Source organism: Calypte anna, chromosome 10, assembly GCF_003957555.1.
Source record: "Calypte anna isolate BGI_N300 chromosome 10, bCalAnn1_v1.p, whole genome shotgun sequence".
In the NCBI taxonomy this organism is placed as follows: domain Eukaryota; kingdom Metazoa; phylum Chordata; class Aves; order Apodiformes; family Trochilidae; genus Calypte; species Calypte anna.
Genome location: NC_044256.1, coordinates 4,399,859 through 4,423,522, shown reverse-complemented (window position 1 = coordinate 4,423,522; position 23,664 = coordinate 4,399,859). Strand labels below are relative to the sequence as shown.

The window sequence follows — 23,664 nt, the reverse complement described above, 5'->3', positions numbered from 1 at the left end:
AGACTATCATCAACATAGCTGCAATTGCTACTCTCCATGCACACATGCTCTATTTTCAAAATAGTTGTATTTGAGATGATGAGCACAACCAAGCCCCCTCTCAAATAATAAGCATTATCTACTCGTGTTACAAGCTATTGGAAAACTGTTGAAAAACACAGCAGAAAAGACAACTTTTCTACCCAACGTTGGAAAGGAAGCTTCTCTGCCTTACAACTGCCCTATACTTGTACAGAGCTATTGTAATGAAAAACATACAGGTAATATTAAACAGTAGTACTTACTAACACCATTAACATTTATCATTACAAGGAAATAATTGATGCTTGCCATCAGACAGCTAAAACAACCTTACCAATATGATAAATAAAACTGAGTAATGCCCGCACAAACGCTGTTTATAGACAAACTAGTTCACAGACTGGTGACATAGTGAGTCAATACATTAATTTGATCCTGAGTTACTTCCTCACAAATCAAAAGGCTAACAATTTCATTTTACCAAAAGGAGATTAGTTGTCCTGTGCTCAGATACCTTCATGGGAATAAAATCTTCATGCACAATACTGGAAATTTATCACTGTAAGTGCTTTACATTTACTGTATGAAAGCATTGTTTCTTACAGGGCATTTGCTAAGTTGATTCATATTGTAGGACCAAACCATAATTCCATCAAGCATATCAAACTTTAACCCACAGAAGTTTACGTTCACCAGAACAGATGAAAAATAAGCTTAAAATAGAAGAACTGGAAAGACTGCACAAGAAGTTGAGATGTTGTTACCAGTAACTGTATTTGCAGGAACCAGACAACTATTCCAAAAGCTCCTGAAGTCCAAAGGAACTTGTTATTTTGTGGTTGCAGTTTTTCTAATCCCCTTTTAAGACATGCAACAGCTGCTCTGAAATTTGTTTTCTTAAGAGAATCATGTTACAGTGAAATGAATCATAGATGGATCAGTGATACTGTACTGGGTACAGTTGTTTACTACATTTTTCCTTGGTGACAAGTCAAGGGTTAATCTTATGACTCAGCCTGACAAAACAAGTCAGCTGGAGACGGGGCCAATTTTTTAAACTTGATTTCAGACAGACATGCCGTCAGCAGAGGAGCACTGAACTGACATGCACTTTGTAGCCTGAATTGTTTCCACTCATGACCCTGTGCTGTGTGTCAAAAACAATAAACTGCCTGTTTCTGAAGTATGTAAAAAGATTATGAAAGCTGATGCAGAGTGAAACACTGACCTAATAATAAACCAAGCTACCTGCAGGAGAATTAGCACTAAAAGATTTTGTGAATTAACAACATTTTCTGCCTGAGAACAAACTTTTATGTGAAATACATTTTTGTCCAACTTGTCAGATCTGCAAAGCAAATATAAAATGAGTGTACATAAAATAGCATTTGAATTTATAAAAAAGAAAAACAATTTATCATCCCAGATAAACTAAAATTATACAGTAGGAAAGATAATCATGTAAGTGTCCCAGTGGATGGGAGCCATTCTCTTCTGAAATGTATTCCTCAAGACTGAAATATCAAAATACTACTTTTAAAAGGTTATTGCTTTTTACCACAGCTCTATTATTTTTAGTGGGTCTATCCAAACACAACAAGTAGTAAAAAATTTCTACAATGAAATACATGCAACTAGAAATTAAATTTCCTTTTCTCAATAAAAAAAACTGTGGTGCATAAACCTAAGTATCACAAATTTCCATGTGGAGGTTTGGCTTCAGTCCTGCTGAGAAAACGGTGACTTGGTAAAAGCCCAAACCTGCTTATGATAGGCATACCAATTCTATTGTGCTTAATAATTTTCATTTAATTTCTTAGGGGCTAAGTTAACCCACTATCTTTGGGAACAAGGCAAAGGCAACCTCCCTAGAAGTTTCTCCTCCCCACCCTGTCCAAGGTTGAAACTTATCTATTTTAACCACATTCAACAGATGAGCAGAAGTTTCACAAGTGATTAAGTCCACTTCTAAGAAAACTGGAACCTGAACGGGAGATACAGATGCAAATGATGCCCCATTGAAATAATGGCAAGGAATGGGAAACAGAGGATAAACAACAAATGCATAGACAATTATTTCAATAGTTAACAAATTGTTGCTAATTAAAACACATATGGTAACTTTGATGCGATTCTCTTGCAATAATTCAGTAAAAAAAAAGATCCTGGGCATCTTAGAACTTCTTATAACTTAATTTAATGCCAAACATTTAAGGCAAGGCCTGAGTTAGGATCACTGCTAAAGGAGGCATGGAACATCACACGGAATGTAGCTGTTAGAACAGACAGAATTTCACACAAGAAACAAACTTGCCTGCTTTATGGGGAAAGCTCATTTCTTATTCTACCATCTTCTATTTAATTGTTTAAATAAATATTAATGTACTTTAAAATCCTGAAATTATAGCTGCCTGTTGTTAACCACCCACTGAGTATGCTGTTCAGTGGAGACAGAGCAGACCAAATGCATGGAAGACAGTTTAAAATAACCCAGTGCACCAAACTTCACCAAAACTCCCCCTGTACTCAAAGAAAGGTGTTTTTAGCAAACTCGTTTCCTCGTCTGTGAAGGAGCTAAAACAGTTTGGTAGTTTTCCAGTTCAAAAGGTTTGTCTTTAACTTCACATTTAACATTGATATTAATCTAACCAGAAAAGAAGGAACTGTCTGAAGGAATAGAGAACAGACAAAAAACAATAATGAAATTCATACTGATTACTAACCATTACTTTTACCTAGGAATATTACAAGGTTTTTGTGGGATAAGGGGTGGTAGTTGGGGTTTTTTGTTGGTGGTTGGCTTTTAGGGTTCTTTTTGTTTGTTTGCAAAAAACTCATGACTATGACTACATGGATAAAAAATAATGAATATTTTTAATAATAATAAAAAAAAAGCTGGGAACTACAGCTAGAAAGTTTCACTTTCAGTAGTTTTCCAAATAATATTGAATTTCAGATGTTTAAGTCCTACAGAAATAATTCACTGGAATGGAAAGGATGAGGAAAAACGTGCTGGATTTCACATTCTTCAGAATCAAACACAAAACAATTTTAAAAGGTTTTAAAACTTATTTCAGAATATTTAAAATAGAGCTTTGATAGCATATTGTTCAAATTCAGAAAGTTTTATTATTTTGCTTAAAATATTAAGCACTTAATGTTTGAAAGCCTCTATATGAAGGTCTTGACTACCCCTATCTGCATAAAAAAGCAAATGTTTATTATCCTGAGGCAATAAATTATCCCATCAGAAGCCAGATGATCAACATTCCCAAATGTCTCAAACCCCACCCAATCTAAAAATGTGTGTAGACTTAAAAATAATGGTAAAATCTGAAATGAATTAGCAAGTTTGTGTTACTAAAACTTGCCGTAGACTAACAAAAACTACAAATCTTTTCATATCAACTCAATATAGCCAAGAGGATTTATTGGAAAAATTAAAAAAAAGGTGATTAAGGGGTCCCTCTGCTGGTCCAGACTTAGCAGCATTTAACTTTTATTTCATTACTGAAGTACAGCACATTTTTCACTTTCTCCCCTTCCAAAACCTTGCAGCTCCATCTGCACTTGTGTGATCTCCCTGTAGGTGGCTCCATAGTCAAAACATGAGCTCAGCCTAAAATATCAACAGAACACACACACACTTTTAAATTTATTATTAGAGCTCAGTGTCAGAGAAGCTTTAGAACGATGTATGTCAAAATGCACAAAGTCAGTGGTGCCTCAGCATGCATTTCCTTGCATTGCTCCTTTTCCTCTGTATCCAACTCACTGCTTGGAAAAGTCTTTTGCAATGGAAGCTGAGTGAGTGAGCAAAAGCCAAATAGTCCTTCTGTCACCCACAATTAGGAACCTGCCTACTATTTCCCTACAGAAAGAAAAAAACACTAACAACTCATCCTAGCTATCAGTGCAAGTGGTATTCAATCCCATAACTAAATCTCAGACTGCAGAACTTGCTTTCCTTCTAAGTCCTGACATCACAAGAAATTCTGTGGCACTAGGGCAAGAAATAATTTAATTCAGTTTCTTCACTTCAGAGTGTAAATACACATCTTCACACGACATTTCACTTAAAGATTATGCAGTGCATTAATTTCAGTACCATTATTTTTAAAAAGCATGCATTTTTGTATAGCCCATTTCTGATGGCACAGTCCCAGGCAAAGCAACCAGCCCAACATTTGGGCTGAGCAAGTGAAACATCTCAGTTCATCAGCAAGTAAAGTCTAGCAACCAACGACCAACATTGCTCACTGACTTCAAGGGGTCTAAAAGCCTTCCCACAAGTATTATCAAGCAAAAGACATTCAGAAGTAGTCTTAAAAAAAGCTTTTATCCTTATCTTTATTATAGAACACCATACTAATTTATAATAATACACACTAATCTCTGAGGTAAAGCAGAAGTCATAGCAATTCCACGTAACTTCTCCCTAAATTACACAAGCTGTAATTCAGTCATTTTTCAGTTGTTTTTCCAGATAACAGCTTCAGAACTATCTACAGATTTAAGGTTCTTTTATGCAGAGCTACGCTCCAATTTAAGAGCATCTAAATGCTCATTTTGATATGTTGGGAAAACTTTGAAAAGTCAAGGAAATCCAGTAAATATAAACACAAATAATTGGACAATGTTATTATATATCCCTCATATATGTATATGCAACATTTCCACAGAGAAGATCCTTCAATTAAGCCACCTCACAGTAGTTCAGAGTTATATGACTGAACAGTTAGACTGCAATTAAAGAAAATGCTATTAAGTAAGGGTTAGGCAAGTACCTTCACCCTAACCCAGTGAGAACTCCATCTGAACTCTCCCAGCAGGACGTTGCTGTGGACTGCTCAGTTCTTTAATGACAGCTAAATCTTCTCCTATAGCAAAGAGCGGGCAGGATGCTGAAATGTGAGGTTACTGCTGTTTCAGATAGGTTTCAAATAAAGGCCATGTTGGAAAAAACTGCAATAATCTAGCCAGAAAAGCAGGTCGTCTTCTTAATAAATATAACATTTCAAAGAAACACCTTCACTTGATTTGTAACACAATTCAGGCTGGTTTATATTCTTGCTTTTTCTTCAAGCACATAGATGAAAATGGCACTTAAAAGGGAATATAGAGCAAGTCCCTAAAATCTTTATCCTTTAAATTTGATGACCAAAGAACAAGCATAAAGATGAAGATGGAGGACTGAGGCCCACGAAGAAAATAAAAGTTGTCTGTTGCATTATACATAAGGGTTTATTTGTTCAGTTTCATCACGTAAAATTCCCTTCTAAAACACAGCACAGCATGAAAAGCAAGGATCAGGTAAGTCACTGCTGGCTTTGAGTGCCAGATACCAAAGAGGAGGATGGAATCTTAATGTATCATTTGAGTGTGCAAGGCAATTCACAATAGCTCTGAACAAACTAAATGTTGCTTTCTGCAATTTCACACCATTTCTGACCAGTGGGAAGAAATTTTACTAAAAAAGTCCCACTAGAAAGTCAGTTAAACACAACAACACAGTCATTTAAACATCACACAAAGGACCTATCCAGGATGCTCCAAAGTTTTTAACCAGAGCCACGGACTTCATAAAAAGATGAAGATGATACCTTCAAAAAAACCAGGTGCTTCTTTACACCAGGCTACTTCAATACACATTGAATTTCTTAATACTGAGGATAATTCTCTAAAGAAAGGCCACTCAGTGTGGTGAATGTTATATTATTAATACAATCTCAAGAATTAGGCTTCACCAGGCTAGATCCTTTCCACTCCAGAATTTTAAAATTATCTCCTTTGACCCTTTGGAAAAGTTGGAGGAAAGAGCAAGCACAGAAAGATCTATTATTTTCCTTCTGGTATCATTGGTACCTTTTTGAGACATCTCTTGAAATGTATTTCTCAAGCTGGGTCTTAAAAGACTAGCATGATACCAAAAGGAGAAGTGCTCTAAATATTTGAGAGGTACCTCTATGCATGCAAACCAGGTTTTCTCTAGCTTTGCTCAGAATTTTTGCCATATATTAGCACCCACGGACTACATGCATACTGTTGGGGTGATGTATGAAAACCACCTATAATCAAGCTATAAATTGTCTTAAATGTATTTAAAACATGAGTTTGAATTTAGACATCTCTAGCATTAGAAAATATTCATTTGACAATATCTTATTAAACTGGGGGTAATCTAAAGTTTAAGATTAAAATGCTAGTCTCAGTACTGTGGCAAATCTAAACCATTCAAAATAGTGATTAGAAATGGCTCTACACAGAAAACAATCAGGTATTTGTCCCTTTTTGTCACAGCTGATATTCTGCAACAACAAAAAAAATCAACAGACAAGATGCAATTCACGTTATTTCTCTGATGCAAAACTAATTAAATGGCACAAGAATGATGGCAGATATTCATGCTATTTTTCTTAGAATAATGCCCTCATGATAGCTACTGACTGGGGTACTGATCATAAATATTAGTCTGAAAGATTTTCTGACTACACATGTAAATAGTGTGTTTCTGCTCATAGCCCATCCATAATGAGATGGCAATCTCCCTCTGCATTTCCAAGTGAGCCTCACTTTTCCCTTCCTCCTGCGGACTGAAATGCTCTCTGAAAACCCTGGCACTCTGCTCTTCCCAGCTCCGTTAGGACTTGTTTCAAGTCACATGATGTTGTTGGTTGCTTGACTTAAAGTAACTCCTCCAGTCAGAAAAATTCTCAGAAATACAAGAGTTTTGAATCTCTGAAGATAATGTAACTCGCCGAACAGTATTTCCCCCTTCTCCTATAACACAGACAGCACATCACAAAAAATAAGCTACTGATTTTAAAGTCTCTACTACCCTCTTCTCCCCAACAAGGCTTTAAATCGAGTAGTAGGTTCACATAAATGTTTGCATGTCAACATTTAGAATGTTCTGGGCAATGACTCACCACTTAGCAGCTAACCACAGGGAAACTTAAAAATGCAACTGCCTTCTGCATGATTTTTACAGTAAAAGGACAAGCTCGGGCTGACCTGTGTTTTAGAAAATAACTGAAGAATTGATTAGCACTTTTCTCTGTAACTATTTTTACTTTAGGCCCTGATAAGAACACATTAATGATAGACAAGCCTCAAAGCAAGTAATTGCAAAAACATAGCAAGCAAATTCAAAATAAATAAAAAAAAAAAAAAAAGAGGAAGATTTGAAAAAAACCCCACATCATTATTTCTTAAAAGATTATTGCTCAATTACACTTATCCAGGAAATTAAATTACTGTTGGGTATCTGCTGATATGGTAGCCCTGTATTAACACAAAAACATTGCAGAAACTAATCTTTTAGAAACAGCAAAATTAATAAAATACAGATTTGCACAGTAACATTTAGAGTCATCTTTCTTGTGCCTTTCCATAATGTAATTAAACTTCTCTGCACTGCCCATTAGGTAAATAATTTTTTATCTTTCCCAGAACACGTCCTGACTTCTTACCAAGATATATTTAAAATAAGAATAACACAAAATTATCTACTAAATTCAGATTTCCTATGATGCTCAGTGAAACTGAGTTTTGTGTGATTTTCCAAACACATAGTATCTCATATAACTTTTTTTTTTTTCAATGTAATTTTACTTTAAGGCTTTATTCTGCACTGAAATACAGAGAAACAGTACTTAAAAACTGCAGCATTGCAATCACTGATTATTCACAGTAACTGCACTTTATTGTGCAGATTGGTATATTGTAAACACGAATAAAATTTATCAGCATTTTATCATCTATTCCCATAAAAAAAATAATTAAATGAAAATCATTTGAAAAATACTGCTTCTTAAAGCCTGGTAAGAAAAATGAGAGAAATTTTTCATTCACTAAAGTGATCTCTTTACCTGGCTGACACTACTAAATATTAAATATGTAACGTAAGCTTTATTACTCGCCTAGAATTACAGTAATAAATTACATAAAAATTGCACTATGTGCTTCAGCTTCTCTGACATTTTAAATATATTTTTGTTAATCTAGCAGAAATCATCTGCTAGACTGTAAAGCCACCCTACATAACACGCAACTGTTAAAATGTAAATTGCCAAACTATTTTTAGCTGCTGCTGAAGAGGGGAAAAAGAACTGGGGGAGGAGGGGAGGAGGGGGAAAAGGGCCTGGGGGAAGTGGGGGAAGGAAGAAGAAGAATATTCCTGGCCTCGGGAATAATGATTTGAGGCATTGTGTTCATTTTGTTTATCAAGCAGCTATTCAGCCTCTAGTGGGGTCCAAGTGCTTATGCAAGCAAAAGCTTTTAAGAGTGCCTGCAGCTGCAATCCTGGCTTCCAGGTAGGCTGCAGGTTCAGAGCACAGCTGCCCCAGGCTAGCTGCACTATCGCAGCTCCATCTGGAAGTGCGGATAAAATAGGATTTTCAGATCCCGGTTTCTGTAGGTCTCCCCGCAACCAGGGGGAGGGAGACGGGGAAGAGAGGGAGGAGAGAAGCGGGGAGATGCAAAGGCTGGAAGGCACCATCCCTACTACTTCAGAGTTAATACAAAATAGAAAGATCAGACCCATTTTGCTGCACAATATTACTGCTGCCTGTGCAGTGTGTTCTATTCAGCCGCTCCGGCTTTGAGTTATGACTCATCCGAGTGCACCTGCGCCCATGTGTTAAGCACTGCCAAATAAAAGCCCAACATCCATTTACACAACAAAGAGATGTACCCCGCAAGGCAGCCGAGCTTCCCCCTCCCCGCCTGTTTGTTCTGAGCAGGGGAAGAAATAATTCTGTCCTTCACTTCACTGGGGATTTTTCACTTCACGTGGATTTTAAAATGCGGATTCATTTATAAACAATTTTCTTCCTTTTAAGAATAAAGCATATTTAATACCACAAAACACCCCTATAGCATTAGATTATCACAGCCATTAATGATTTTTCCACCAAAACCCTTCCAACCTTTTTCATCAAAGCCCTTTATTCTCGAAGGATAAATTTTCAAGCAAAGAGGGATCAACAAACTAGTTGCTTGAAAGCTTTCCTGATGCTAGGCTGAAGTTAGGAAAGGCTTAATGAAGGCTTTAAAATCCACCAGGGCTTCACAATGAACATCTGACTCGGTGATTTATGCATATTAATAACCTCAGTCCTACTGAGGCAAGCTGAGCTGTACATGTCCTCCGAATCTTAATGTCTTCAGCTCCACTGGGATTATTACAAATGTAAATTTCTAAGATTCTCAGCTATTAATCTCTGTCTGTCCTCCTGTTCAGCAACATAATGACTAATTAAACATCAAAAGACCTGTACAGGAGATCTTCTTTGACAGCTCCTGGCCCAGCTCTCTTCCCAAGAGAGGAATTCAAATGACAGGGACAAGTGGGTAGGAGCATATGAGCAAGCTACAAAATGACTGCTATGAAATCTAAAAATTTCACATCAATTGTGTATTTAGTCCTCCAGAACCACTCCCAATTACCTAACCTAACTGTTCATGTCCAGCAGATAGCCTTCCTAATGCTAAGGTTTAGGAATTTGTAAGTATGTCAGGTAAAGAGAGCACAATTTGAACTTTTAGTTTACTGGAAGTATAAAATGTAGTACTTACAGAAGAAGGCAAACCAGGGGGCACCTTTCGTACTTTCTTTGTCTGCAGAGGATCTGTACACAGGAAAACAACATTCCATTAAGTATCTACATTACAGATGGAAAAAAAAAAAAAAAGACATAGCTATGCTATACAGTTGTTTTGGTTTTTTTCTTTCTACAATGGATTTCTTATTTTCCAATTTCATGCATTTTTTTATTCTGTGCCAATGGAATTTGTCTTTCACATCAATACAAGAATGTGCTTAAATATGTAACATATCAATGTCTGTCTCTAAAATAAGGCTTTGCAAAATAGTTAATTCCAATTATTTCCATAAGGAAAGCAGCTATTTCTAAGAATGAACACTGAAGGGTACACTGATGCTCTTCTACAATGTGAAGAAACAAAGTGAGATTTTGAGCTATGTAAAGAGGAAAATGGGGCTGCTTTAGTGAAAGAAATGCTTTCCCTTTCTGCACTTCAGAATAAAAATAGAACTATCAAAAAGGAATTTATGACAACACAGAATTGTTGTGATTGGAGAAGACCTCTAAGATCACTGCATCCAACTGTCACTCCCACCACCACCCCCCCCAAAAAAAAAAAGTGAAAGTATATTTTACACTTCAAAAATGCTAACATGATATAAATTTCTGTAACTTTCCAAGTATAGGTTTGTAAATAAAGGTTGTAAATAAACAGCATATCTAATGACCTAACTTACTGTCTCAAGTAATACTGGCAATGCAACTCATATTTGGATGTAACAGTATGGTTGGAAGCATGATTCCTGCTTCCTTCTATCAATAATTTAATAATTTTATTTCAACATCATAAAAGTACTGAACAATTTTACCACCAAGAATCTAAGCCAGGCTAGTCAGCTGCTAATAAAATTAATATGAATAGTATGCCTGCAAATTACAAGTTAACTGCTGTTCTGAAGACAAGTATCTGGCAAGATCATCAGTTCTGCAATTGACTGATTGAGTCTTCAATTAAAATACAAAATTCCTATTTTTTAAATTTTTGTTGAGAACATTTTATCACAATTATTTTATGTGATATGACAAGATAAGGGTGAGATAAGATGGGAATATCTGCTGGGTATCTTTATGCTGATCATTCACCATAGGGCATGCTCAAAAAGAACAAAAGGACTTCTGGAAGAGGTATTTACACTGCTCACAAAGAGCCACCAAGAAGGGAACACTGGTTGGTTTCAGTGAATTTTAGTAGCAATTTTAGAGGGAGTTTGTTAAAATCCCAGTCAGGCAACTCCTTCTCAGGGATGAAATGGCCATGATTCTACTTTGCTTTAAATTCTGAGGCAGCAGTTTTGTAACACATAACTAAAAAATCAAATTTCAGGCTTACTTCCTCAAGCCATTGGAAATAGGAGTTGAAAGATGTACACTTCCTTTTCCTGGCATTTTTGCAAAATATTTTCCATAACTTTGTAACCACCACCTGCCATGTTCCCCAGGTTAAAGTCCCCCAGATTTAGCCATGACAGAAAGAGGAATACCATCCTGTTACCAGTTGCAACAGGTTTAAACTGTTTAAGCCTCTCAGAAATAAAATAAAATAAAAAAATAGGGATACTACTCACAAAGCACCATACTTAGCTCCATTTTGTTTAATTTAATAATGGAACTTTCCAAACTCTATATAGTTTATAGTCTACATCTAACTCAATGAGTGCTTCATACCATAACCTGACTGCCCACACTGGTTATCACCCTCTGTCCAGCCACGATCTAACAGCCTCCCAGTTACTCAAAACAATAGCAGGTTACTATTACAGTAGTATCTCACCAAAACACATTCAATGGGGGCTAAAACTTTAAAATTATAATAATAATAGAAATTAGTAATAATAACAACAACAAAACCCAAGTTTTTTCTATTAAAGTTCAAACACTTTTCCAGCAGCATACAATTTCGCTCAACTTTCCTCAGGCTGTTCCTCTTCTGAAACAGATCTGGAAAACTTCTATGTTTGATTCTCATCTTATGAGGAAATAATATTGTAAAGACAGACAACCCCAGATAAAAGGCAGCTGGGTTTGGCAACTGCTTAAAAAGTTATTTTAAAATAAATACATAAATACAGACACACACAAATATATAGGTAAAGTTCCAAAATCATACTTTTATAATTAATTAAAAAACTACTTCGGGCATATTCATGACTATTTTAATGCCCAGCAAGTTTGCAGTTAATAGTGAAGTTACTTCAAGAAGCAACTTGCATTTGATGAAATTTTATTTTGTCTAAAGTATGGTTTAAGTTACATGGTTCCAACAAACAGATTTTTACTATCACAAAGTGCTATACAGAATGAGGAACATTAAAAACCATGCATGTTACTAAAGTAGTCCTAATGACATTAACATGCTAACACTGAATACAGTAGCTTTTAAACTTATAATATCAGGCTACTGTCTCTCTTTTTGTACAAAAAATTATTTTGTAAAACATGCACACAAAATAGTCTTACAAAAGAAAAGATAGAACAGCTGTCTCATTCTTGATTCCCTAATTCAATAGAAAGTCTTTAAAGTTATGAAATATTACCACTGAGACCAAGCAGGAAAATTCTGTTTATCTCTAAGTATCTCCAGAATAAAATATTAATACTGCCTTAAGATTATAACAATTTTAAGCAAGTTCCTGCCTGCATTTTTTTTGCGAGGTAATTTGATTTTAGGATAAAATACTAGTTTCCACTTGCTAAGAACTTTAAAGACATGTTGAACCAATTACAATGAACTATATATTGCCTTGAATAAAGTTACTTTTAGCATATAAAAGGATAATTGTTTCCCCTTTGTCTCTTTCCCCTACTAAATAATGGTAATGACCTCAAGGTCAGGCATTTCCAGAAGTTAATGATGGCATGGGTTAAGGGCACTCAGCTGGTCATCAGCTCCTATCCATCTGTCATTATTGCTTTTGCAATTAGGGCTTTTATTGGAGTTTCTTGTTTGTTTTATAAGCTATACTGACCAGTGCTGAATCCAAACTAGTGTCTTAAAGGAAATCTTAATAGTTCCAGTTATCTCGTATATAGCAGTTTGCTGTAATTTGAATTGCTCAGTTTAGACCAACCTCCAGCATATAAAATGAACCATCAAAGAAAATAACAAAGTCTGCAGAAATGCACCATGAACAGAGGTTTTAAACCACTCATATTACTCACCAAGAGCTGGTGAGTCATGAAGTGGTCTTCGGCGTTGGTTTGTGCCAGAAAATGGGTAGTAGGGTGTTCCAGGTTTTCCTGAGGATGACAGCTGACCTGGACTTCCAAGCCCCATATCTGACCGAAGCAGACTAGACTGCAAAATAGAAGTAAAATTAAGCTCTATAATAATTCAGTTATTCATATACCACGCTAACAAACCATTAACAGCATATACTGCTCTTGGCATTCATCAGAATTCAGACTTCCAGTCAAGGTCTTAAGAGTTGCAAAAAATGTTGATTTTCTAAAGTTAATATTCAGAGAACATACTATAGGATAATTCAGCTAGGCAGAGCAAATTTGGTTGTAAGCCTCCAAAAAACCTTAACCATTTCAGTTTAAAACATCTGAAAAAATAACAGGAGGCTGAATTAGAATTATGGATGTTTAGAATTCAAGTATGAATCATAATACTTTATTTAGTTTGCAATGTAACACCTCCTCTATTACACAATATAAACATAACTGATAAAAACTGCTAAGAGTTTATAGTGTGACATTAGGTTTTAGCACATACTTGGAAATCCAGACTTATATTACATTCATAAAACCATGGAATAATTGTCAAAAAATATCAAACACAAAAGATAAAAGATTAGATTAATGCACAGGACATAAAAAATTGACATTTTAAAAACTTCAAACCAACAATGTACTTGAGCCCTACCCTTTTCATGCAGTAAATAAAAAAACATTCTTAACATTTAATGAGTGCATTATATATAGCTTGGTCTAATGTTACTTGGATTTCTTCTAGGAAACTGAAATGAATGTTGGTGATTTATGAGAAAACAGTTTTTCCATGGTTGTTGCTATGCTCAGCCTTATTTTAGGCTACAAATCCCCAGACTTGGGGTGAAACCCACAGAACTGTATGGACAGAAAAAATAATACTATCAGACAGGAAAAATCCACTGCTGCTTCACTCCTGGCTGTTGCATGCAGCAATATCCATTCTGTGTTACAGAGTGTCTGAAGACACTTTGCTTTTAATATGTACAATATCGGTGTTTTAAGGTCACTGTGGAAACAAGAGCCTTCAGACACAAGTCATTTGATGTCTTCATACTGGGTCACAGGGTAGCGTGGCCTCCCCATTACAAAGGAGGTGAAGCAAGGCTGTCCAATGGCAGGACAAAGGTTGTGCTTTGCCTTCATTAAACCTCTCTAACATCTCCATCATTGGAGGATGCTAAGACAGAAGCTGACAGGTAGGTTAACTTCTATACAAAAAGAAACCTGAGATGCCACCTAGTTGAAAGTTTATGCTTCAGCCCCACCTCTCACAAGCCAACTTTCCTCCTCCCCTCAAGCCACTCTCAAGGACCAAGGCCACATGTCCCCACGGGTCCCAAAGGCTGCCAGACAAGCACCCTGGGTGGTGGCAGGAACTTCTCCAGCTCTGCTGCCCTCCAGGGCTCCAGCAGCCCAGCAGAATACGTGCTCTCATGCCCAGCTCTCTTCACCTTCCCTTCTGAGGCTTAAGTACCTTCATTCATAAACAAATGTATTTTTCAGATTATATCACATCATTCAAGATGGTTATTTTGGTGCAATGACTTGTGAAAGATGAGCATAACTCATATGGCTCTCAGCAAGGTTGCTATTCTAAACCTTTATTTGGGGCTTAGTGGTCCTTTTGTGAAAAGCCATTCCTACAAACCAAAACTGTCCAAAAGAGGAAATGAAACCTGTTCTGCATTTAGCTCAAAACCTGACTTTCAGCCCAAGAATACTCAGGACTGAAAGAAAACTTCTTTACATTGACTGTGAGGAGGAGGATAAAGTATCATGGTAGTTATCATTTCCAGTAGCCAAAAAGCAAGGTCCCATGAAGAGAATCCCAGAGCAGGAAAGGCTGGCAGGGAACCTCTGGAGGTTGTCTCCTGCAGCCCCTGCTCGAAGCCAAGTCCCATTCACCTTAAAGACCATCCCTTCTGCTTGCCCCCAGCAATCCCTTCTGATCACAGGCACTTATTTTGGAAATGCAATGAGATCCATATAGATACTCTTTTCCTCTATTGATTGAGATGTAGTGTGTGTGTGAGACTGAAACAAATTAACAACAACAACAAAAAAACCAACACCAAAAAAAACAACCCCCCCCCAACACCAAACAAAAAAACACCCTAGAAAAACCCCAGTAAAACCTCCAAAATTCACTTCTGCCAAGCTATTCCAAATGGCATGTCTGTGTATCTTTTCCAGACTTAACCTCCAACCTTCAGCTCATGACATTTCCTTCCCTTTGTTTTTGTCCTGACCATTCCAGTTCTTGACACTTTCATCAGACCCTGAGTTTCAAAGCAGCATGGCTACTAAAGCAACACAAATACGTGTACAAGTAATTTAACACACACCCAGTAAATCTCAAGGTATGCAGCACACTCTAAAGAACTTTCCTAATCTACATTGTTTGGGTAATATTTTTTATTTAAAAACAAGTAAAAAAAACCAACAACCCCAAACACTAACACAAAACCAAACCAAACCAAACCACCACAGAACCAAAACCCACAACTCTCTCCTACCACTTCCACAATTATATGAAGCATCTGTTTAAAATTTTATAATTGTTCCTCAGTTGTCCAAGAGAAAATAAAAATAGATGTCATTAGTTCAACTTATTGATTTTTCTGCCTGTCTGAACCAATTGAGAGGCAATATTGATTAGGACTGATCCTTTCCTAAGGGCATCTGATAAAGAAAGGAATACAAAAATACCACTGAGGATAGCAAAAAAGCTTTGTATTATCAGCACCAAGCTTCTCCTAGCTAAGTGCCCGAGGTCCCTGCACAGAGGCAGATCGCTTACATCCACACTTTGCTGCATTCTCCACAGAGAACGTTCCTGCTCGTGCCGAACCTCATCTGCCAAGCACAGATCCAATTATTAAAGAATAATCAATGAGTGGTTATTCTCCTGAACGCTGCTGAGTCCTGTCTGCATTACCCTTATAAATAAACAGGCAGCACCCTGAAAAATTGGCCTCGTTCAATTTTATAAGGCAGATTTTCAGCTCCAAAATAAACAAGATTTAAGGCAACGTTTTCCCCAAGAATGTGTGATCAATAACCAATCTAATAAAATAAAATAAAATTAAGAGAGACTTTTATTGCAATCAACTAAGAACACAGCAAACCTGATACTAAAGAGAACAGAGAAAAAGAGGTAAGCATGACTGCTTTACTTTCCAAACGTGGCCCTTTCAGTAAGAAAGGGTTTTGGCAGCCTTGGGGGAAATCCCATGGCCTGACCCAAAAAAGAAAGACTTTTACATAGGCCACTATCCAGCAAAATGCTTTAAAGGGGTCCACCTCCTAAAAAGTATTCTCATAAAAGTGAAATGCAGGGGTGTCATCTATCCCAACATTGCAAAGGTGAGAGAGAGAGAAGAGAAACATATCAACATATGGGTGAACATGTATTTATGTACCTTTGTCACAGAAAGCAAGTCACTTTGTGCAGGCAAAGTTTGCTTCTTCTCAAACTAACAAGCTAATGAACCACAGTCTTGTATCAAAATTGTATGCCTGAGATCAAAAAAGCTCCTTTTTCAACATTTTTTAAAACACTTTGAATCAAGTCTTCCTAAGATTCTGAGCACAGCAAAGTAAGAGAGGGTTTGACTATGTCAGATTTCTTTTCCAGATCAACTCTATGAATCTTTAGAATCCCAAAGACAGAATTTGATGCCAAAATGTTGCTCTGCCTTCGATGAACTTCTAGGACACGGGCCAGCAGAATTCTAATATGTTGGCAAACACTTCTTTGATTTTCTTACTTAGATATAAAAGAAGAAATGTGGAAAACTAAAGGCCTACAGATGTCCTTATATAATATTCCTTGCAGTTCACCAGCATTTAGCCTATATGGAACTAGAAAAGCCAAGCTACCCTGCAAAATACACAAACATTTTTAACTAACATAGTCCATTCACTATACTACTGTTGTATATTAAGGTTTTTCCTTTTAAAAAATTTGTTAGCCTTGTGCTCCCTGCACTAAATCTAATTCAAGTTCTTTTTTTTAACTGCAACTCATTAGCAAACACTTTAAGAAGTCAGAATATCCTAGTGTAGCCATAGCCAAACTATCCAATAGAACCATCAAGATTCAACCGTGTGCCTTTACATTATTCATTATTTTCTATCAAAAGAATAATATAGTTGAGAATAAAAGCATTAGCCCATTATATGCAACTGATTATGACAGGGCCATTGTGCTGGCATAATAAGGAAGGCTGCTTTAGCAGTGAAATGAGAGCTGCAACCCACCAACTGCAAACTATGTCTTGAAACTGCCCTTCCCCCAAATCAACTAGTCAAATAGAGTTTATTTTTCCTAGGTTTTTATTCATCAGCTTTTTCTTCAAATAATTTTTTGCTTTGAGACCCAGTAATCAGGCTGCCTATTCCTATTTAAGGCAGGACAACTGTTTAAGTTTTTAAAAAAGAAAAAAGTATTTCAATGTTTAGTTGAAACTGGGAGCTTAAATACACTATTTTGTCAAAGTAACAAGAGGCTCAATCAGATCCTTCCATTCACCTGTCATGTTGTCATAGACAAACACACTTGGCATTTCTCTATTTCTTCAAATTATGTAGAGCAGACAGTAAGTGCATTCCTTGTATTACTATAAATTTGAAATTCTGCACTGGATAGATCAGAAGTTTTATATACACGTCCTTCTATTCAGTGAGCCATTTGGATAACCTAAAGTATGTATATAATGTGTCTTAATATTTTGCACATCTTGCCTTACAGATAAACCTGACAATTTGCATGCACTACTTTAAAAGAATGTAAGAAAGTGGAGAAGTCAAGCTCTGCTAAACTTGCAAAATCTCCCAGCTAAGTCATGGGCCTTTTATTACTCTGATTCCAAAGGAAAACCTAGCACATATTTAAAACTTCACCAAGTAATTACACTATGAGATACTAGAACACTACAGAGGTTTGCATTGCAAAAACAGACTGTTCACCTCACCTCCACATCCTGCAGTTAAAGCAAAAAATATAACCAAGATACAGAGAGGTGAACTTCACTTTATTCGAGTCTCCAGTATTGGAGAAACTGTAATGAATATGCACTCCAAAATAGGAACTGAATTTGGAAAAACAGACATATGATGTAAATTCATTTAAAATTTAAATTCTAGAGATATGTTTGCAATTATCAGCATGTTGTTAAAGAATCTCATCCTGAGAATATCATCAAATAGTAATGTGAAATACAGTGTTACCATTTTGAGAACAAAGGGACCCTGAATGAGTAATCAATAGCAACTGGCAGAAAATGAGGGATTAATTATGCTCCTCTCTAGTGTTTTGTCTCAAACAAGGTTTCATTAAATATATTGTGCTAACCTGTACATCTTCAAACCATTACCAATAAATTTGATCAGATACATTTTTGGTCTGCTTCAGGAGGAGGAACATATCAGAATTAAATAACCAAAACAACATCTAGAGTGTTATATGATAACTTGAGCATTTTTTCTTGATCAATTTAAAGAAAATCAGTGCTAATAAAACATCTCAGGAGAGGATCCTCTAACAACGTGCTGATAATTGCAAACATATTCCTCGTTTAAAAAAATACTCAGATCTTACAATCTCAGTGTAGTCTCTTAAAAATTTAATTATAATCTCCTATACCTAAAGTATCATGCAGGTTTGAGAAGATAATGACAGTCATCCATCAACAGCATCCTGCCAGTGTAATCAGGCTAATCTAGCTCACTGGAGTAAAAAACTGCTACCTAGGGTACTAAATACTCAAGTGATGCAACATCATAAACAAAATAACAGATATTTAGTTTTACTGTCTTCCCAATTAATGTTAACACTGTAAAGTAAGTACCAAGGTATCAAATCTATTATTATTTTTGTTCTTTTTATACCAGAGCTTTTCTGGATCAGCATGGGCTGCTTATTCAGTGCTGTATACCTAAGCACAATCTGCAACCACAGATAATCTGTTTATGTGTAAATACACTCAGACCGAGTACAGGGACAGAGGTGGGAAAAGGAAGAAGTTTATTTGGTATTCCAGATATGTTTTTGTAAGCAGTGGGTGGAGCAAAGATTAAATGTGAAGGGAAGGAAACATTTTCTCTTCCTTCTGCATTTAAACGTCTTCAAAGCATCCAATTAAGACAAATCTTCTGAATGTGTCCCTTCTCTCTTTTGCAGTAGTGGCTTCCCCTGCACTGATACTGCATATTGGCAAGACTACAAATTCTCTCTTAGGCTTCTAAAAGCAGCACCCTGCTGATGTCGGTGTCCAATCCCCAAGGTTATGCTGGCTCAGCTTGTCTTCACTCATCCCCCCAGGCAAGGTATTTTTGCGTTGCTGACTGAATCCTAGGAAGGCATTACTAAGCATTGTGATTACAGGTCAAAATCCCCTCCCTTTGCCTTTGAATCTTTTCGCTACATTACGAAAACAGTAATTTGAACAGCTTCCTTACTGTGATTATACAATAGCAGAAGGTTTGTGGAGAACTGCAAAATGTCAGAAGAGAAGCAGCTGAGGGGTTATTCATCTACTTTTTCATTTTTTGGTACCAGCCTTCCTGCTTTTCTCTATGATTACAAGATACAAGCATGAGAAGTCAACATTATAATAAAAGATTTTATGCTGAATCTTATTTACAGAAATCAGACTGTAAAGGATATTATAAATCTCCAACTATCCTTCCATCTGTTTCTCCCTCTGCATCTTCAGCAAAATGATTTCAAAAGATTTCAGACCATTAGTAGAATGTTTCATGTTTATGGTATGGAAGCCGTGCATCACTCCCACACCACCAAGAGAAAAATCTCACTTGCTCAAAGCACCAGCTCAGAAAATGTCTAACATAATGAGAGTTCAAAAGCTGTCATTAGTATAGATATCATATCATTGTTAGGCCTTAACACAGAGGACTCATGTTTCCACATACAGTCCAGGGAAAGCTAAGTCCAGTACTAGGATGCTAATAAATGGATAGCCAAGCCCAGTAAGTATCTTTGACTATCTCCTAATGAATGTTCTCCTTCCCTCCTGGCTTTTTAGAAATCTGTGCCACCAGGAGCACTATTGTCTTGTGAATGGTCTAGTTCCACAGAAACTACCACCCCAGCCAGCAGATGTTGAGTAACAGCATTTAAACCACATTTTTCCTCCCCCTTCCTAGGTCTACTCAGTGCCTGTATTCATCATGAGGGAAGTAAACTGTGCAGATGCAAAGTTTGGGAAAGGACTTTATCTCCCTGTGAAATGAAAACAGAAGGTAAGTGGGGTCTCAACATATTAAACTACTTATAGACAAAAAGAGAAAACAAGTCAAGAAAATCTAAAGGGTAATGCAGCTCATTGAGACAGACAGGTATGGCTGGGAAAAAAGAATTGGGCTTTTTTTTTGCCCCCCTCCATTCTCCATTAATATCACAAATCTCTAATTTAGAAGCACCCAGCTCTAATGCAGTAAGATTAGTTAGAAACAAAAAACAATTAGCCAAAGAAATTTTATCTGCACTCCATGGTGTGACATGCTTTTGAATTTCTCATGCAGCAGTGTGTAAGATGCTTAATATATATTGATTTATAGGATATTAATTAACTGAAATACAATCAAGCACAAAAACTAAACTTAAAAGAAGTCAAGAAAATTAAAAAACCTAAAGAATGCCAACTCTAAGTAGTATAAGAAAAAGATGGGCAAAAACAGGTAACAGTTTGTCTGGTTAAGACATTCAAAATGATTCCTTGCAGAACTGCTTCCATTTTATAAATAGCATCCCCCACAACTAGAACTAATTCCTAGCACCTGCTACCCGCTTCATTCTGGGGGGATGTCTTCCCTGATTAACTTCAGGTGGTCACCTCCAGCTCTCGAAAAAAGGAATCTTATCTAAGGCTTCTTATCTGCTGAGAGGTAGATGATATTTTCCCAAAAGCACAGGAAGTAATTAACTTCTAATAAATCATAATCAAGAGAAAGCTAATATTGACTGATTTTCTTGAGAAGTAAAATGAAGCAAAACGAACTTAAGTTTGGACATTCTGTCTGCCCTTAAACCTTATATCCCTGTTCTCAGCTCAGCCTTTTAAAACACTACCAGCCATCAGAACCCAGTTAACACTGTGTGAGCCTTTCCTACAGAAACTGTTTGTAGAGATTCATAGCTCAACTGTAAAAGTCTGATCTGGAGAGACACCGATACCAAAAGTGTCAGAGAAGATGAGATAAAAAAAAGAGAAAATTTACAAAATAAAATCAGTTTGTCAGCTTTTCAGTTACATTGACATTAGAAACCCCACACAGGTACAAGCCTTCTATTTTTTTATACTTTGATAATTCAGTATTACTTGGATTTAAACAGATGCTTTGTTCTTCATGCTGTTTCTAAAACTACGTGAAGAAATAAAGCTACCAGTGCCACTGCAGACATAAAAAAGCCCAGAACATAATGTATTTTTCTGCCTTAATGAGAACATTCATCTAAAAGAATCTTCAAACGTACTGCCAGCATAGGGTAGGAAGAGCTTTCCATTACTGTTTAATAGATACACTAGTTTCAAAACAAAACAAAACCCAACTTGTGTGTCCATAGGTGATGCAATCTATCATTTATTGGCACCAAAGTTCTAGCTTATTTTTTTTAACTGCACAATGGTGGTCCCTCTAGAAGCACCTATGCTTTTTTATAATTAGCATGTTTAAAACATGCATACTTCTTTTTATTGTAAACAAGTACAATGAAGTGTGTATTTTCTTTGTTTTTTGTTTTTTTGTTGGTGGTGGTTTTGTTCCAAGGTTGGATTTCAAAATCTGGAAGTTATCTGGTTTGTCGGTATTGCTTTTAAATTTTTTTTTTATTTAAAAACCAACCAACCAACCAAAAAAATCCCAAAGGGATCCAAGAGACACTAACTACAAGGTTTAGCCCCTAGCACCCCTTATGCCACTATATTACTTCTTCTAATGCCTGCCATTGAAGTGTGGTCTAAACACATCTATTTCCAAACATTGACAAGCTAGTTATATTTTTCTATTAACTAAAATCCCTCCATTAGTTAGCTTGTTCTTTTTTAAAATCTTTTCAATAACACCACAGCATCACAGGAGCAGATGGCACATCCTCAACACAGTAACTTCCGAATTATTTATTTCAAAGAAGCCAAGCAGGGATAGAAATCTTAGAGATGAGTAACAAAAAAAAAAAAAAAGTTTCAGGATATAAACAGAATTTCTACAGAAGAAACAAAACCCACAGAACTCTGAAAGTGTGAGAGGGTTTGCTTATGCAAACTTCACATTACCTCTCTCATCTTCCAGCAAGACATCCAGCACTTACTATCCTTTGACACATAATGCCAGAGTAAAGCATAGGAGTACAGTGGCACTTGTACTAAAGCATGAATTGTTAACATCTTGGCAAAGCATCCCAGCAGCAACTGCAGAGATGTGCTGCCATGCTGCTGTTTGGGGGCTACACCTGCAGATCGAGAAAGACTTGTTTGGAAGCAACCACTTTTCAAAATGCAGTGTGCTACAAACACCATTTTCTTTGACTCAAACATTTTAAGCAAAGTCTCAGCTGTCAGACACCACTGCACCACAGCTCTAACCCACTGCTCTCAATTCCTTATTTCTTTCACTCTTGCCACTTCCAAGTTGGTGAGGTTTTTTTGTTCTGATAAAAAAACCCATGTATTTCAAATTAGATTTTTGATACTGCTGTTTGACTTTCCATTTTTGTCAATGAATTTCTTTTCTGCTTCCCACATACATTTTTATTTACCCTTACCTCCTCACATTCACATTTTTGTCTGTATGCTTATTCCTCCAGCTGTTTAATGTTACCTGATATATTACTAAAATAAACCAAGGTAATCTTCCCCATTATACAATACACACCTTACAACTTTTTTTTTCACTCCTGCTTGCATATTCCTCACTGTCTTACCAGTAACAAAAAAGTTGCCATTTTTGCCCATGCACAATCTAAGTGAGTTTTTATGTTCTCCCCAGCCAGCTCACAATTCTGGAGTTCTACTCTCACTGCAATTCTTCAACCTGGGTGATAGCTGTTAAGAGCATGTGCTGAGATGCTACTTTCCCCAGCACTGCAGGATTGTTCTTTAGATTTGCATTCTGCTCAAACTGCTTTAGAGTCTTTGTAAATTTGAAAGAGGCAAATTACTGACTATGTTACAGACACTTGCAACCATTTCTGTTGCCAAAGTGCTCATCTGTTAAATTGCCCAAGAAATTGGTGCTAAAGGCAATTTTTGGGTTTATTTCAGAGCTCTTACAGCATGTTTGTTAAGAGGAGACTTGAAATTTTTTTGCACAAACCCAAACTTTTTATTCTGTGAAGGATGTTAACAGCTAAAAGGTTTTCATGCTTGTCAATTTATCATAGAATCATAGAATCCTTGGGGTTGGAAGGGACCTCGAAAGATCATCTAGTCCAACCCCCCCTGCCAGAGCAGGGCCACCTAGAGCACTTCGCATAGGAACGTGTCCAGGCGGGTTTTGAATGTCTCCAGTGAAGGAGACTCCACGACCCCCCTGGGCAGCCTGTTCCAGGGCTCTGTCACCCTTACAGTAAAAAATTTTTTTCGAATATTCAACTTGAACCTCCTGTGCTCCAATTTACACCCATTACCCCTTGTCCTATCACTGGTCACCACTGAGAAGAGCCTAACTCCATCTCCCTGACACTCACCCCTTACATATTTGCAGACAGCAAGATGCAAACCTTTAAAGTTTCACATTGAATTGTGAAGAAAGCTGTCCATAAGTCAATAAACAAAGTTGACAAATTTTTGCTAAA

The 23,664-nt window shown here is 36.6% G+C and overlaps 1 protein-coding gene across 8 annotated transcripts in view; it reads right to left on the bottom strand.

Moving 5' to 3' along the window:
* Positions 1-23,664, bottom strand: part of TCF12 (transcription factor 12) — a 168,873-nt gene that overhangs the window by 42,878 nt on the left and 102,331 nt on the right. For all 8 annotated transcript variants that reach the window (XM_030457257.1, XM_030457256.1, XM_030457255.1 and 5 more), the window contains 2 exons: positions 12,789-12,924; positions 9,601-9,653 (listed from right to left, as the gene is read on the bottom strand). In XM_030457257.1, the coding sequence (XP_030313117.1) occupies positions 9,601-9,653; positions 12,789-12,924 (189 nt within the window). The remainder of the gene's footprint in view (positions 1-9,600; positions 9,654-12,788; positions 12,925-23,664) is intronic.